Raw genomic sequence first — 13,134 nt, forward strand, 5'->3', positions numbered from 1 at the left:
ACCTATACAGCTGTGTGATTAACTTTGGTTCCCTCTACAGCCTGGGCATTTTCAGCATCAGCATGGACACCAGTCTGTCTGGACTGTCTGGAAGAAATGGAGAATGTATGTCACATAGTTAGTTAAGCAGGCATTTACACACATGCACTTCTGCCATACAATCTTAAATGTTACTAAGTGTGTAAACATTTGAATGTTTGAATTAAAATCTTACTATCAAAATATTCCCCTTCTGCACTTTGAGGCAAAATCATCAAGGAAGTCATCATAGGACATGCGTTTCCCCAGGTCATGATTTATGCTCATGATGGCCAGACCATTCAAACGTTCCTGTGACATGGAAGACCTCAGGGAGCTTTTGATGAGCTTTCATTTTAAAAAGCTCCTCTCTGACGATTCTACTGTTACTGGTAGGGTGACTGCAATTCTTAGGGCTGTCCAAAAGGATAGGATAGAGTTCTTCCAGGTTTTTATAACAGAGAAAGGAAAGCAGCTCAAAGGCAGTCATCTTATCTGATGGCAGATCAGGTCAATTCTGAATCTCGTGTGTCAGATCCATTCCACTGATGTCACAGTCATCTCTGAAGGTTAGAGTGTTTTCGACGTCCATGCAGTGAGCCTTTAAAGATTCACTGGACATCTGAGAGGCAGTGCTGAAGTTCAGCAGCACTCCATATTTGGTTTTCAACTTGTTGAGTGTTTCAAATCTCTCATCCATGGATGTCAACAGCGGAGTTGACCACAATGTTGAAGTAGTTGACTTCAAGGTTTTTCAGTGCATCAGTCACTGGTTCAACAGGAGCCTCATAGCTGAAATGCCTCTTGCTGTTTCTCAGTCTCTTCTCTTTCAGAACAGCCTCCACATTAATTTCTTCACAAATAGGACCCAACTTCCTCTACAAGTGCTTGTGCCTCCACTTTGGCCACAGGATCGTTGATTGTATTTTTTTATTTTTTATTTCACCTTTATTCAACCAGGTAGGCTAGTTGAGAAGAAGTTCTCATTTACAACTGCGACCTGGCCAAGATAAAACAAAGCAGTGTGACACAGACAACAACACAGAGTTACACATGGAATAAACAATAAACAAGCCAATAACACAATAAACAAGTCAATGACACAGTAGAAAAAAAAGAAAGTCTATATACAGTGTGTGCAAAAGGCATGAGGAGGTAGGCAATAAATAGGCCATAGGAGCGAATAATTACAATTTAGCAGATTAACACTGGAGTGATAAATGAGCAGATGATGATGTGCAAGTAGAGATACTGGTGTGCAAAAGAGCAGAAAAGTAAATAAAAACAGTATGGGGATGAGGTAGGTAGATTGGGTGTGCTATTTACAGATGGACTATGTACAGCTGCAGCGATCGGTTAGCTGCTCAGATAGCTGATGTTTAAAGTTGGTGAGGGAAATAAAAGTCTCCAGCTTCAGCGATTTTTGCAATTTGTTCCAGTCACTGGCAGCAGAGAACTGGAAGGAAAGGCGGCCAAATGGGGTGTTGGCTTTGGGGATGATCAGTGAGATATACCTGCTGGAACGTGTGCTACGGGTGGACGCAAGGGAGGACATCAGAATCGCATGCTCAAAAGCTCTCGTTATTGATCAAAGATCTATCCGTCTGTGATTTAATTCGATATAGGTGTTAGAAACATCATAACGAAGTTATTTGAAACCGATTTATATCAGTTTATGCGAGTATATTGCTATTTTTCTGAATTTCCTTAGTATTGCATTTGACGATTTGGGCATGTGTGTGCCGTGTAGCTATCGTTAGCTGCTAGTTCTGAAGTTGAGGAGGTCGTTTTACAACAAAGCAACGATACTTTTGGACAAAGGACACATTGCCCAAGATACTGATGGAAGCTCGTCCAAAAGTAAGAGTTATTTATGATTTTATTCCGTATTTATGTGGAAAAATGTAAACGCAGTTGTCGGCCATTTTTTGCGGCACTAGTCTGGCTGTAACTCACAATGTATGTCTTGTAACGTTAATTTTAAAAATCTAAATCATCGGTTGCATTAATAACCAATGCATCTTTCATTAGCTGTCCAACCTGTATTTTTTTAGTCAATCTAATCGATAAATAATCGTAATCATAGGTGCCTTTCCAAGATGGCGCCGGCCCGAATGCATGCCATGTTTTGACAGATTACATTGCATAACCAAGATTTGTGATGCTAAATATGCACATTTTCGAACAAACTCTATATGCATTGTGTAATATGATGTTACAGGACTGTCATCTGAAGAATTCTGAGAAGGTTAGTGAAAAAATTAATATATTTTGGTGGCGATAACGTTATCGCCCCCTTTGCCTTGATTTAATGCTGGTGTGATGTTAGCTCATGTGGTATGCTAATATAACGATATATTGTGTTTTCGCTGTAAAACACTTAGAAAATCTGAAATATTGTCTGGATTCACAAGATCTGTGTCTTTCGATTGCTGTAGGCTGTGTATTTTTCAGAAATGTTTTAGGATGAGTATTTTGGTAATTGACGTCGGTCTCTGTAATTATTCCGGCTGCTTCCAACGCTATTTCAGATTGCAGCTGCAATGTACAACTGTGATTTATACCTAAAAAATGCACATTTTTCTAAAAAAACATATCCTATACCATAAATATGTTATCAGACTGTCATCTTATGAAGTTGTTTATTGGTTAGTGGCTATATATATCTTTATTTAGTCGAATTAGTGATAGCTACTGATGCAGGAAAAAAATGGTGGAGAAAAAAAGTTGTGTCTTTTGCTATCGTGGTTAGCTAATAGATTTACATATTGTGTCTTCCCTGTAAAACACTTAGAAAATCTGAAATATTGTCTGGATTCACAAGATCTGTGTCTTTCGATTGCTGTATGCTGTGTATTTTTCAGAAATGTTTTAGGATGAGTATTCTGGTAATTGACGTCGGTCTCTGTAATTATTCCGGCTGCTTCCAACGCTATTTCAGATTGCAGCTGCAATGTACAACTGTGATTTATACCTGAAAAATGCACATTTTTCAAAAAAAACATATCCTATACCATAAATATGTTATCAGACTGTCATCTTATGAAGTTGTTTCTTGGTTAGTGGCTATATATATCTTTATTTAGTCGAATTAGTGATAGCTACTGATGCAGGAAAAAAATGGTGGAGTAAAAAAAGTTGTGTCTTTTGCTAACGTGGTTAGCTAATAGATTTACATATTGTGTCTTCCCTGTAAAACATTTTAAAAATCAGAAATGATGGCTGGATTCACAAGATCTGTATCTTTCATCTGGTGTCTTGGACTTGTGATTTAATGATATTTAGATGCTTGTATTTACTTGTGACGCTATGCTAGGCTATGCTAGTCAGCTTTTTTACTGTGGGGGGTGCTCCCGGATCCGGGTTTGGTAGCAAGTAGAAGTTAAGAGCAGTTGGAGGCCACGGAAGGAGTGTTGTATGGCATTGAAGCTCGTTTGGAGGTTAGTTAGCACAGAGTCCAAGGAAGGGCCAGAACTATACAGAATGGTGTCGTCTGCGTAGAGGTGGATCAGGGAATCGCCCGCAGCAAGAGCGACATCATTGATATATACAGAGAAAAGAGTCGGCCCGAGAATTGAACCCTGTGGTACCCCCATAGAGACTGCCAGAGGTCCGGACAACATGCCCTCCGATTTGACACACTGAACTCTGTCTGCAAAGTAGTTGGTGAACCAGGCGAGGCAGTCATTAGAAAAACCAAGGCTATTGAGTCTGCCGATAAGAATACGGTGATTGACAGAGTCGAAAGCCTTGGCCAGGTCGATGAAGACGGCTGCATATGTACTGTCTTTTATTGATGGTGGTTATGATATCGTTCAGTACCGTGGCTGAGATGCACCCGTGACCGGCTCGGAAACCGGATTGCAAAGCGGAGAAGGTACGGTGGGATTCGGAATGGTCAGTGATCTGTTTATTAACTTGGCTTTCGAAGACTTTAGATAGGCAGGGCAGGATGGATATAGGTCTGTAACAGTTTGGGTCTAGGGTGTCACCCCCTTTGAAGAGGGGCGCGGCAGCTTTACAATCTTGGGCGAGTAGCTGTGGGGCGGGGGGGGGGGGGGGGGGGCTGTTGGCTGGGGTTGGAGTAGCCAGGAGGAAAGCATGGCCAGCCGTTGAGAAATGCTTAATGACATTTTCGATTATCATGGATTTATCGGTGGTGACCGTGTTACCTAGCCTCAGTGCAGTGGGCAGCTGGGAGGAGGTGCTCTTGTTCTCCATGGACTTTACAGTGTCCCAAAACTTTTTGGAGTTAGAGCTACAGGATGCAAATTTCTGCTTGAAAAAGCTAGCCTTTGCTTTCCTGACTGACTGCGTGTATTGGTTCCTGACTTCCCTGAACAGTTGCATATCGCGGGGACTATTCGATGCTATTACAGTCCGCCACAGGTTGTTTTTGTGCTGGTCAAGGGCAGTCAGGTCTGGAGTGAACCAAGGGCTATATCTGTTCTCAGTTCTGCATTTTTTGAACGGGGCATGCTAGAAGGCCAGCATCCCGGAGTCGCCTCTTCACTGTTGATGTTGAGACTGGTGTTTTGCGGGTACTATTTAATGAAGCTGCCAGTTGAGGACTTGTGAGGCGTCTGTTTCTCAAACTAGACACTCTAATGTACTTGTCCTCTTGCTCAGTTGTGCACCGGGGCCTCCCACTCCTCTTTCTATTCTGTTTAGAGCCAGTTTGCGCTGTTCTGTGAAGGGAGTAGTACACAGCTTTGTATGAGATCTTCAGTTTCATGGCAATTTCTCGCATGGAATAACCTTCATTTCTCAGAACAAGAATAGACTGATGAGTTTCAGAAGAAATCTCTTTGTTTCTGGCCATTTTGAGCCTGTAATCAAACCCACAAATGCTGATGCTCCAAATACTCAACTAGTCTAAAGAAGGCCAGTTTTAATCAGTACAACAGTTGCAATTTTAACATGATACACTTGGATTAGCTAACATAACGTGCCATTGAACATAGGAGTGATGGTTGCTGATAATGGGCCTCTGTACGCCTATGTAGATATTCTATAAAAAATCTGCCGTTTCAAGCTACAATAGTCATTTACAACATTAACAATGTCTACACTGTATTTCTGATCAATTTGATGTTATTTTAATGGACAAAAAAATGGCTTTTCTTTCAAAAACAAGAACATTTTTAAGTGACCCCAAACTTTTGAACGGTAGTGTACTGTAAACGTATCCTTTTTATTTTAGTTGCAAACCATTTAGAAATGTGTATCCCAATGTCACACATTGGCCCCGTTATTTACAGAAAGACCTTATGCACAGCTAACACACACACCACCAGATGAGACCTCTGTGTGGGCTTCAGCAATGTGTCCATATTTCCATATAATGCAGTATATAATAAAGCTACTTGGAACTGTAATAGTACCCAGGCAAGCTTTCCTGATGGCCGCCACCATCCTGCAAATATTCATCTTCCTCCTAATGCGGCAGGTAGCCTAGCAGTTAGAACGTTGGGCCAGTAACTGAAAAGTTGCTGGTGCAGATTCGATGTGCCCTTGAGCAAGGCACTTAACCCTAGTGGCTCCTGTAAATTTCTCTGGATAAGAGTGTCTGCTAAATGTTTTTTATTTATTTTTTAATGTAGAGTATGGTATGCTAAGTTTGGGTTTTTAATGTTTGTATTGGAGCTTCCACTTTTCAGTAATGCCCCTTTACTGAATTACTCAAGCTCTGAAGTTGGTGTTCACTTCAATGAATGAGTATATTCATCAAAAGTAACTTTACATGTCTATGCATACATAAATCATAAAGAAATGTTTCTTGGTAGCTTATAGTAAAAGTATTGTCTACCACCATGTTGGAATATTGTATCAATGCTCATTCCTGGCTGCTGTCAGGTAAATCATTGTAGAAATTAAATTCAAATCAGCAGATTGGATGATTAGACATTACCAGCTAACATCAAATCACCCTATCATGTTAAGGAGCCATTATTTGTTTGTGACATACAGTTTGTGTGTCTGTATTCTACTTGGATAGATGAGAATGAAAACATTTACATACATCGTTCACTGTTGTTGAGCTAAACTTTCCTCCCTCTAAGTGCTCAGCTTTGGAAATCTGAAGCAATTTTCTTTACATCTGTTGACCTACACTCCAATCCATTGACCCTCACACAGCTATCTGCCCTGCATCTTGAACCACTGCAACTCAACCCAGACCTGCACACCATACATACACAGAGGTGTTTTCTTTTCAGCTTTTCAGCCTATACCGCACTGTTGGAACATATGAATCCAATTCCCTCAATAAGAAGATTCCTGGATGCATGTGTTAAGTTCCAGTCATGAACTGATCACTTGTGAATGATGCTATTAATATGATTTACCTTTTTACTTCAGCTCCTTGTGAACGTTGTGTTGGTGATGCTTCCTGTTTGTTGCCTCACTTGCACAGCTGACATGGCATGGTGCACAGATTTTTTTTTTCTTCATACAATCATTGTGGTTGCTATGGATACTTTCCCTACTCACTGTCTTCTCTGGCTGTGTTCAGAGTATGGCCATCGCATGAAGGACAGTCAGAGAGACAGGGAGAGGGGGAGGCAGAGGGAGAGCATTCACCACAACACCCCTCACTGCTTCACCGTGGGACTCAACATGAGGGCTGCCAAGTGTACTGTGTGCCTGGATACTGTGCACTTCGGTCGTCAGGCAGCCACCTGTATCGGTATGCTACATTCCAACTTTCCACTCCCTGTCACGTTGACTAGGCATGGCACATTTCTGTTGAGCAAGGCTTTTTCAGAAGGGTAGCCTGTACAGTATTGTGTTTCTGGCAGTCCTTGTCTTTAAGTGTTTTCTTCTCTCCTTCAGAATGTCACGCTTTGTGCCATCCAAAATGCTCCCGCTGTCTTCCTGCCACGTGCGGCATGCCTGGGGACTGTGCCTTGCATATGGCTGAGGGGCTGTGCCGGGACAAAGGCAGTTCCCCTGGCCTGCAGCTCAAAGAGGCCAGTGGACATGTTCGCCTGGAGGGGTGGATGAAGCAGCCCAGGTGGGTCTGGTAACTCTGGTGTGTGGACTTCATACTTTCTATTACTGTGAAACAGATTTGACTAATAGCACTATACTATAGATCAACACTGCCTGTCTGCTTGCCCTTGATCAATGTAGACTGATTGCTGATCCCTCATACTGTATTTGATATCATCTGAGATGGCTCTCTAGTGCCAAAGTATAATTGTAGACTAAAGCATTACGCTCATCTGTCCCAGGTATTGATTGTCTGACTCTGTGGTAGTCTATGCTGCTGGCCCAGTGACAAACATGTTTGTGTTTTGCAGGAATGTGAAGCGTGGCCAGGGCTGGGAGAGGAAGTATGTGGTGCTAGATGGGACCAAGGTGACCATCTACGAAACAGAGCCCAGAGAAGGTACTACAACTTTAATGTTCCTATAGTAAATTTGATTATAAAATACAGTGAGCTCCAAAAGTATTTGGACAGTGACACAAATATCATATCCCCCCCCCCCCCCCAATGCTAACCTCCCATGTAATTGTAATGGTGAGAGTTTAGCATGTCTTGGGGGTATGATATTTGTGTGTCTGTAACTTTCTCACTCAACATTATTCACGGTTCATTCAGAACTATCCGTAATCATGGTAGCATCCACATTAATTTAGGAGTGTTCAGAAACATATTCTATTCTTATTTACAATAAAAGTGACTCCAAAATGGCACAATACATGTCATTTTACCATTGATTTCTATTGGGCACAAAATGATCTGAAACACAACCAAAACAAACAGCAAATGCATCCAACAAACGTGTAGAGTCACAAGCTTGATGTAATCATTGTGTGCTTGGAATATGGGACCAAATACTAAACTTTTGACTACTTTAATAAACGTATAAGGGAATTTGGCCCAATACTTTTGGTCCCCTAAAATGGGGGGACTATGTGCAAAAAGTGCTGTAATTCAAAAACAGTTCACCCGATATGGATTAAAATACTCTGAAATTAAAGATGACAGTCTGCACTTTAACCTCACAGTCATTGTATAATTTAAAATCCAAAGTGCTGAAGTACAGAGCCAAAGCGAAAAACAAATTGTGACTGTCCCAATTCTTTTGGAGCTCACTGTAGGTCGAACTCCAAGTAGTATTTTTCAAAACAAACAATTCTTATTCCGCAGGACTAACAGTGTTCTTGATTGCTGCCAGGTGGTGTATTTTGGTCTGTGTAGTTTTCGGGTACATTTTGATTTCTCTCCGTTTGTGTTGTTCAGAGTCAGTGAAGCCGTTGGAGGAGTTTGAGCTATGTCTGTCTGATGGAGACGTGATGGTGCATGGTGCTGTAGGGGCGTCTGAGCTGCCCAACACCGCCAAGTCAGGTACACCAAACTTACTCACACTCAGAGCAAAGCCCTGCCACAGTGGGTGAGCTAGGATAGTGCCTCAACTGGTTATAATTAGCGCTTTACGTATTAGTATCATGATCTGCTTAGGAATGGACTGTCTCCTTGTTCCCTCACTGTGCTGTGGTGTGTGTGTAGATGTGCAGTATGTGTTAAAACTGGAGTCCCACCCCCACACCTCGTGCTGGCCCGGACAGACTCTGTACTTCATGGCTCCCAGTTTCCCAGACAAGCAGCGCTGGGTGGCCGTGCTGGAGTCTGTGGTGGCAGGGGGGCGAGCATCCCGGGAGAAGGCTGAGGCAGATGCAGTGAGTACCACAGTACTGTGGAGTTAAATGAGTATAATTACTTACTAATACACACAAACACACTCAACCAATCCTAAACCCAACCCTAGCCCTAAATCTACCTGTAGCCTTAACTCCAACCCTAGCTTCATGTCCACAGCCACGTTTCAACCCTAACCCCAGGCACAACCCTAACTCTAACCCTAGCTTCATGTCCACATCCACGTTTCAACCCTAACCCCAGGCACAACCCTAACTCTAACCCTAGCTTCATGTCCACATCCACGTTTCAACCCTAACCCCAGGCACAACCCTAACTCCAACCCTAGCTTCATGTCTACATCCACATTTCAACCCTAACCCCAGGCACAACCCTAACTCTAACCCTAGCTTCATGTCCACATCCACATTTCAACCCTAACCCCAGGCACAACCCTAACTCTAACCCTAGCTTCATGTCCACATCCACGTTTCAACCCTAACCCCAGGCACAACCCTAACTCTAACCCTAGCTTCATGTCCACATCCACGTTTCAACCCTAACCCCAGGCACAACCCTAACTCTAACCCTAGCTTCATGTCCACATCCACGTTTCAACCCTAACCCCAGGCACAACCCTAACTCTAACCCTAGCTTCATGTCCACATCCACGTTTCAACCCTAACCCCAGGCACAACCCTAACTCTAACCCTAGCTTCATGTCCACATCCACGTTTCAACCCTAACCCCAGGCACAACCCTAACTCTAACCCTAGCTTCATGTCTACATCCACGTTTCAACCCTAACCCCAGGCACAACCCTAACTCTAACCCTAGCTTCATGTCCACATCCACGTTTCAACCCTAACCCCAGGCACAACCCTAACTCTAACCCTAGCTTCATGTCCACATCCACGTTTCAACCCTAACCCCAGGCACAACCCTAACTCTAACCCTAGCTTCATGTCTACATCCCAGTTCAACCCTAACCCCAGGCACAACCCTAACTCTAACCCTAGCTTCATGTCCACATCCACGTTTCAACCCTAACCCCAGGCACAACCCTAACTCTAACCCTAGCTTCATGTCCACATCCACGTTTCAACCCTAACCCCAGGCACAACCCTAACTCTAACCCTAGCTTCATTTCCACATCCACGTTTCAACCCTAACCCCAGGCACAACCCTAACTCTAACCCTAGCTTCATGTCCACATCCACGTTTCAACCCTAACCCCAGGCACAACCCTAACTCTAACCCTAGCTTCATGTCCACATCCACGTTTCAACCCTAACCCCAGGCACAACCCTAACTCTAACCCTAGCTACATGTCTACATCCCAGTTCAACCCTAACCCCAGGCACAACCCTAACTCTAACCCTAGCTTCATGTCCACATCCACGTTTCAACCCTAACCCCAGGCACAACCCTAACTCTAACCCTAGCTTCATGTCCACATCCACGTTTCAACCCTAACCCCAGGCACAACCCTAACTCTAACCCTAGCTTCATGTCCACATCCACGTTTCAACCCTAACCCCAGGCACAACCCTAACTCTAACCCTAGCTTCATGTCCACATCCACGTTTCAACCCTAACCCCAGGCACAACCCTAACTCTAACCCTAGCTTCATGTCCACATCCACGTTTCAACCCTAACCCCAGGCACAACCCTAACTCTAACCCTAGCTTCATGTCTACATCCACGTTTCAACCCTAACCCCAGGCACAACCCTAACTCTAACCCTAGCTTCATGTCCACATCCACGTTTCAACCCTAACCCCAGGCACAACCCTAACTCTAACCCTAGCTTCATGTCCACATCCACGTTTCAACCCTAACCCCAGGCACAACCCTAACTCTAACCCTAGCTTCATGTCTACATCCCAGTTCAACCCTAACCCCAGGCACAACCCTAACTCTAACCCTAGCTTCATGTCCACATCCACGTTTCAACCCTAACCCCAGGCACAACCCTAACTCTAACCCTAGCTTCATGTCCACATCCACGTTTCAACCCTAACCCCAGGCACAACCCTAACTCTAACCCTAGCTTCATTTCCACATCCACGTTTCAACCCTAACCCCAGGCACAACCCTAACTCTAACCCTAGCTTCATGTCCACATCCACGTTTCAACCCTAACCCCAGGCACAACCCTAACTCTAACCCTAGCTTCATGTCCACATCCACGTTTCAACCCTAACCCCAGGCACAACCCTAACTCTAACCCTAGCTACATGTCTACATCCCAGTTCAACCCTAACCCCAGGCACAACCCTAACTCTAACCCTAGCTACATGTCTACATCCCAGTTCAACCCTAACCCCAGGCACAACCCTAACTCTAACCCTAGCTACATGTCTACATCCCAGTTCAACCCTAACCCCAGGCACAACCCTAACTCTAACCCTAGCTTCATGTCTACATCCCAGTTCAACCCTAACAATAGCCTCAGCCAATAGCTGTCATTGATGTCAGGGCTGCCAGGTGGATAGGCCCTTATTTCCCTTGCCTAATGTTTTTAAGGTATTTGCTCTGTCTAGCTGCCTCAGGTCTGACTCATCAAGTGTTAAAACATAATTTTTTACTGTATGGGGTTTATCCATAATACTTTACCACCACAGTGCATTTACAATTACCATCAGTTGTTTTCTTTAACACAGCATACTTGTGATGAATATGATGCATCCATTAAATGTTTATGAATGATTTTTTAATGGTTTAAAAAAAAAAAATCAGGTGGTAAATTTACTGCAGTTGTAAAGTTTTGTGAGCAACCTCTGATGTCTATTGTACTGTATGTGTCGTTAATTGTCCCTCTTCTTCTCTCTCTGTCTCTTTCGCTCTCTCTTTCTCTCACACCTGTTTGTTGCTTTTTCATCATGTCATACTGTATGTCCCTGTATGTGGGCATGTTTTGTTGATTTGCTCTATTCTACCCGTTCTATGGGGTTTCACTGCACATAGGCTGCTGTGTCCAAAAGACAGATGGTTCTGCCTCCTCTGGTCCAGGTAAAGAGTCCTACGAGGCTGCATTTGTCTGCTTTCCTGTTGATACCAGACACACAGGCATTTAATACAGACAATTACAATGAAATTACAATTACAATACATTTTCAATTACAGTACAACATTAGAATTACAATATTGAGAATAATGCTGTGCATGTTTGTCTTGAATGTGTGTTCATCTTTCCTGCTGTGACCACACGCTGTTTTCTCCACAGTCCTTACTATTCTTTCCTCTATTGTCATATCAAAGTTGTGTTTACTGTAAGTGATTGTCTGACTGTTATAGCACCTGGCAACTATCAGACATGATTGTGTTTTGTTTAATATCTTTGCTTAGATGTATTGTGATTAGATCATTTGGTAGTCTTTTTGCTGAATATTGATTTACTTAGATGTTAGATTTCTGATTTCTGTGAGGTGTTGAACTTTCAAGATGAATGAACATAGACTCATCACAAACCTATTACAGGGATATAACCAGACCTATGCATGTGATAGGCCTTCCTGTAGCCAGGACAAGTGGTCTGGTAGTACCATCAACTTTCACTTCTCCCACCCTGTAGCTTCTATCTACCCCCTGTTCACTCTGTCAGAATACACTGTCTCTCTACCCCCTGTTCACTCTGCCAGAATACACTGTCTCTCTACCCCCTGTTCACTCTGCCAGAATACACTGTCTCTCTACCCCCTGTTCACTCTGCCAGAATACACTGCCTCTCTTTCCCCTGTTCACTCTGCTAGAATACACTGTCTCTCTACCCCCTGTTCACTCTGCTAGAATACACTGTCTCTCTACCCCCTGTTCACTCTGCCAGGATACACTGTCTCTCTACCCCCTGTTCACTCTGCCAGAATACACTGTCTCTCTACCCCCTGTTCACTCAGCCAGAATACACTGTCTCTCTACCCCCTGTTCACTCAGCCAGAATACACTGTCTCTCTGCCCCCTGTTCACTCTGCCAGAATACACTGTCTCTCTACCCCCTGTTCACTCTGCCAGGATACACTGTCTCTCTACCCCCTGTTCACTCTGCCAGAATACACTGTCTCTCTACCCCCTGTTCACTCTGCCAGAATACACTGTCTCTCTACCCCCTGTTCACTCTGCCAGAATACACTGTCTCTCTACCCCCTGTTCACTCTGCCAGAATACACTGTCTCTCTACCCCCTGTTCACTCAGCCAGAATACACTGTCTCTCTACCCCCTGTTCACTCAGCCAGAATACACTGTCTCTCTACCCCCTGTTCACTCTGCCAGAATACACTGTCTCTCTACCCCCTGTTCACTCTGTCAGAATACACTGTCTCTCTACCCCCTGTTCACTCTGCCAGGATACACTGTCTCTCTACCCCCTGTTCACTGCTAGAATACACTGTCTCTCTGCCCCCTGTTCACTCTGCCAGAATACACTGTCTCTCTACCCCCTGTTCACTCTGCCAGGATACACTGTCT

The 13,134-nt window shown here is 43.8% G+C and overlaps 1 protein-coding gene across 7 annotated transcripts in view; it reads left to right on the top strand.

Moving 5' to 3' along the window:
• LOC139576950 (citron rho-interacting kinase-like) overlaps positions 1 to 13,134 on the top strand; it is a 97,368-nt gene that overhangs the window by 70,876 nt on the left and 13,358 nt on the right. For 5 of the 7 annotated variants that reach the window (XM_071403580.1, XM_071403578.1, XM_071403576.1 and 2 more), the window contains 6 exons: positions 6,533 to 6,706; positions 6,853 to 7,033; positions 7,323 to 7,411; positions 8,270 to 8,374; positions 8,537 to 8,706; positions 11,637 to 11,681. In XM_071403580.1, the coding sequence (XP_071259681.1) occupies positions 6,533 to 6,706; positions 6,853 to 7,033; positions 7,323 to 7,411; positions 8,270 to 8,374; positions 8,537 to 8,706; positions 11,637 to 11,681 (764 nt within the window). The remainder of the gene's footprint in view (positions 1 to 6,532; positions 6,707 to 6,852; positions 7,034 to 7,322; positions 7,412 to 8,269; positions 8,375 to 8,536; positions 8,707 to 11,636; positions 11,682 to 13,134) is intronic. The other 2 variants (XM_071403581.1, XM_071403583.1) reach the window with 1 other exon arrangement.

The sequence above is a fragment of the Salvelinus alpinus genome, chromosome 5 (genome assembly GCF_045679555.1).
Source record: "Salvelinus alpinus chromosome 5, SLU_Salpinus.1, whole genome shotgun sequence".
Taxonomy (NCBI): Eukaryota; Metazoa; Chordata; class Actinopteri; order Salmoniformes; family Salmonidae; genus Salvelinus; species Salvelinus alpinus.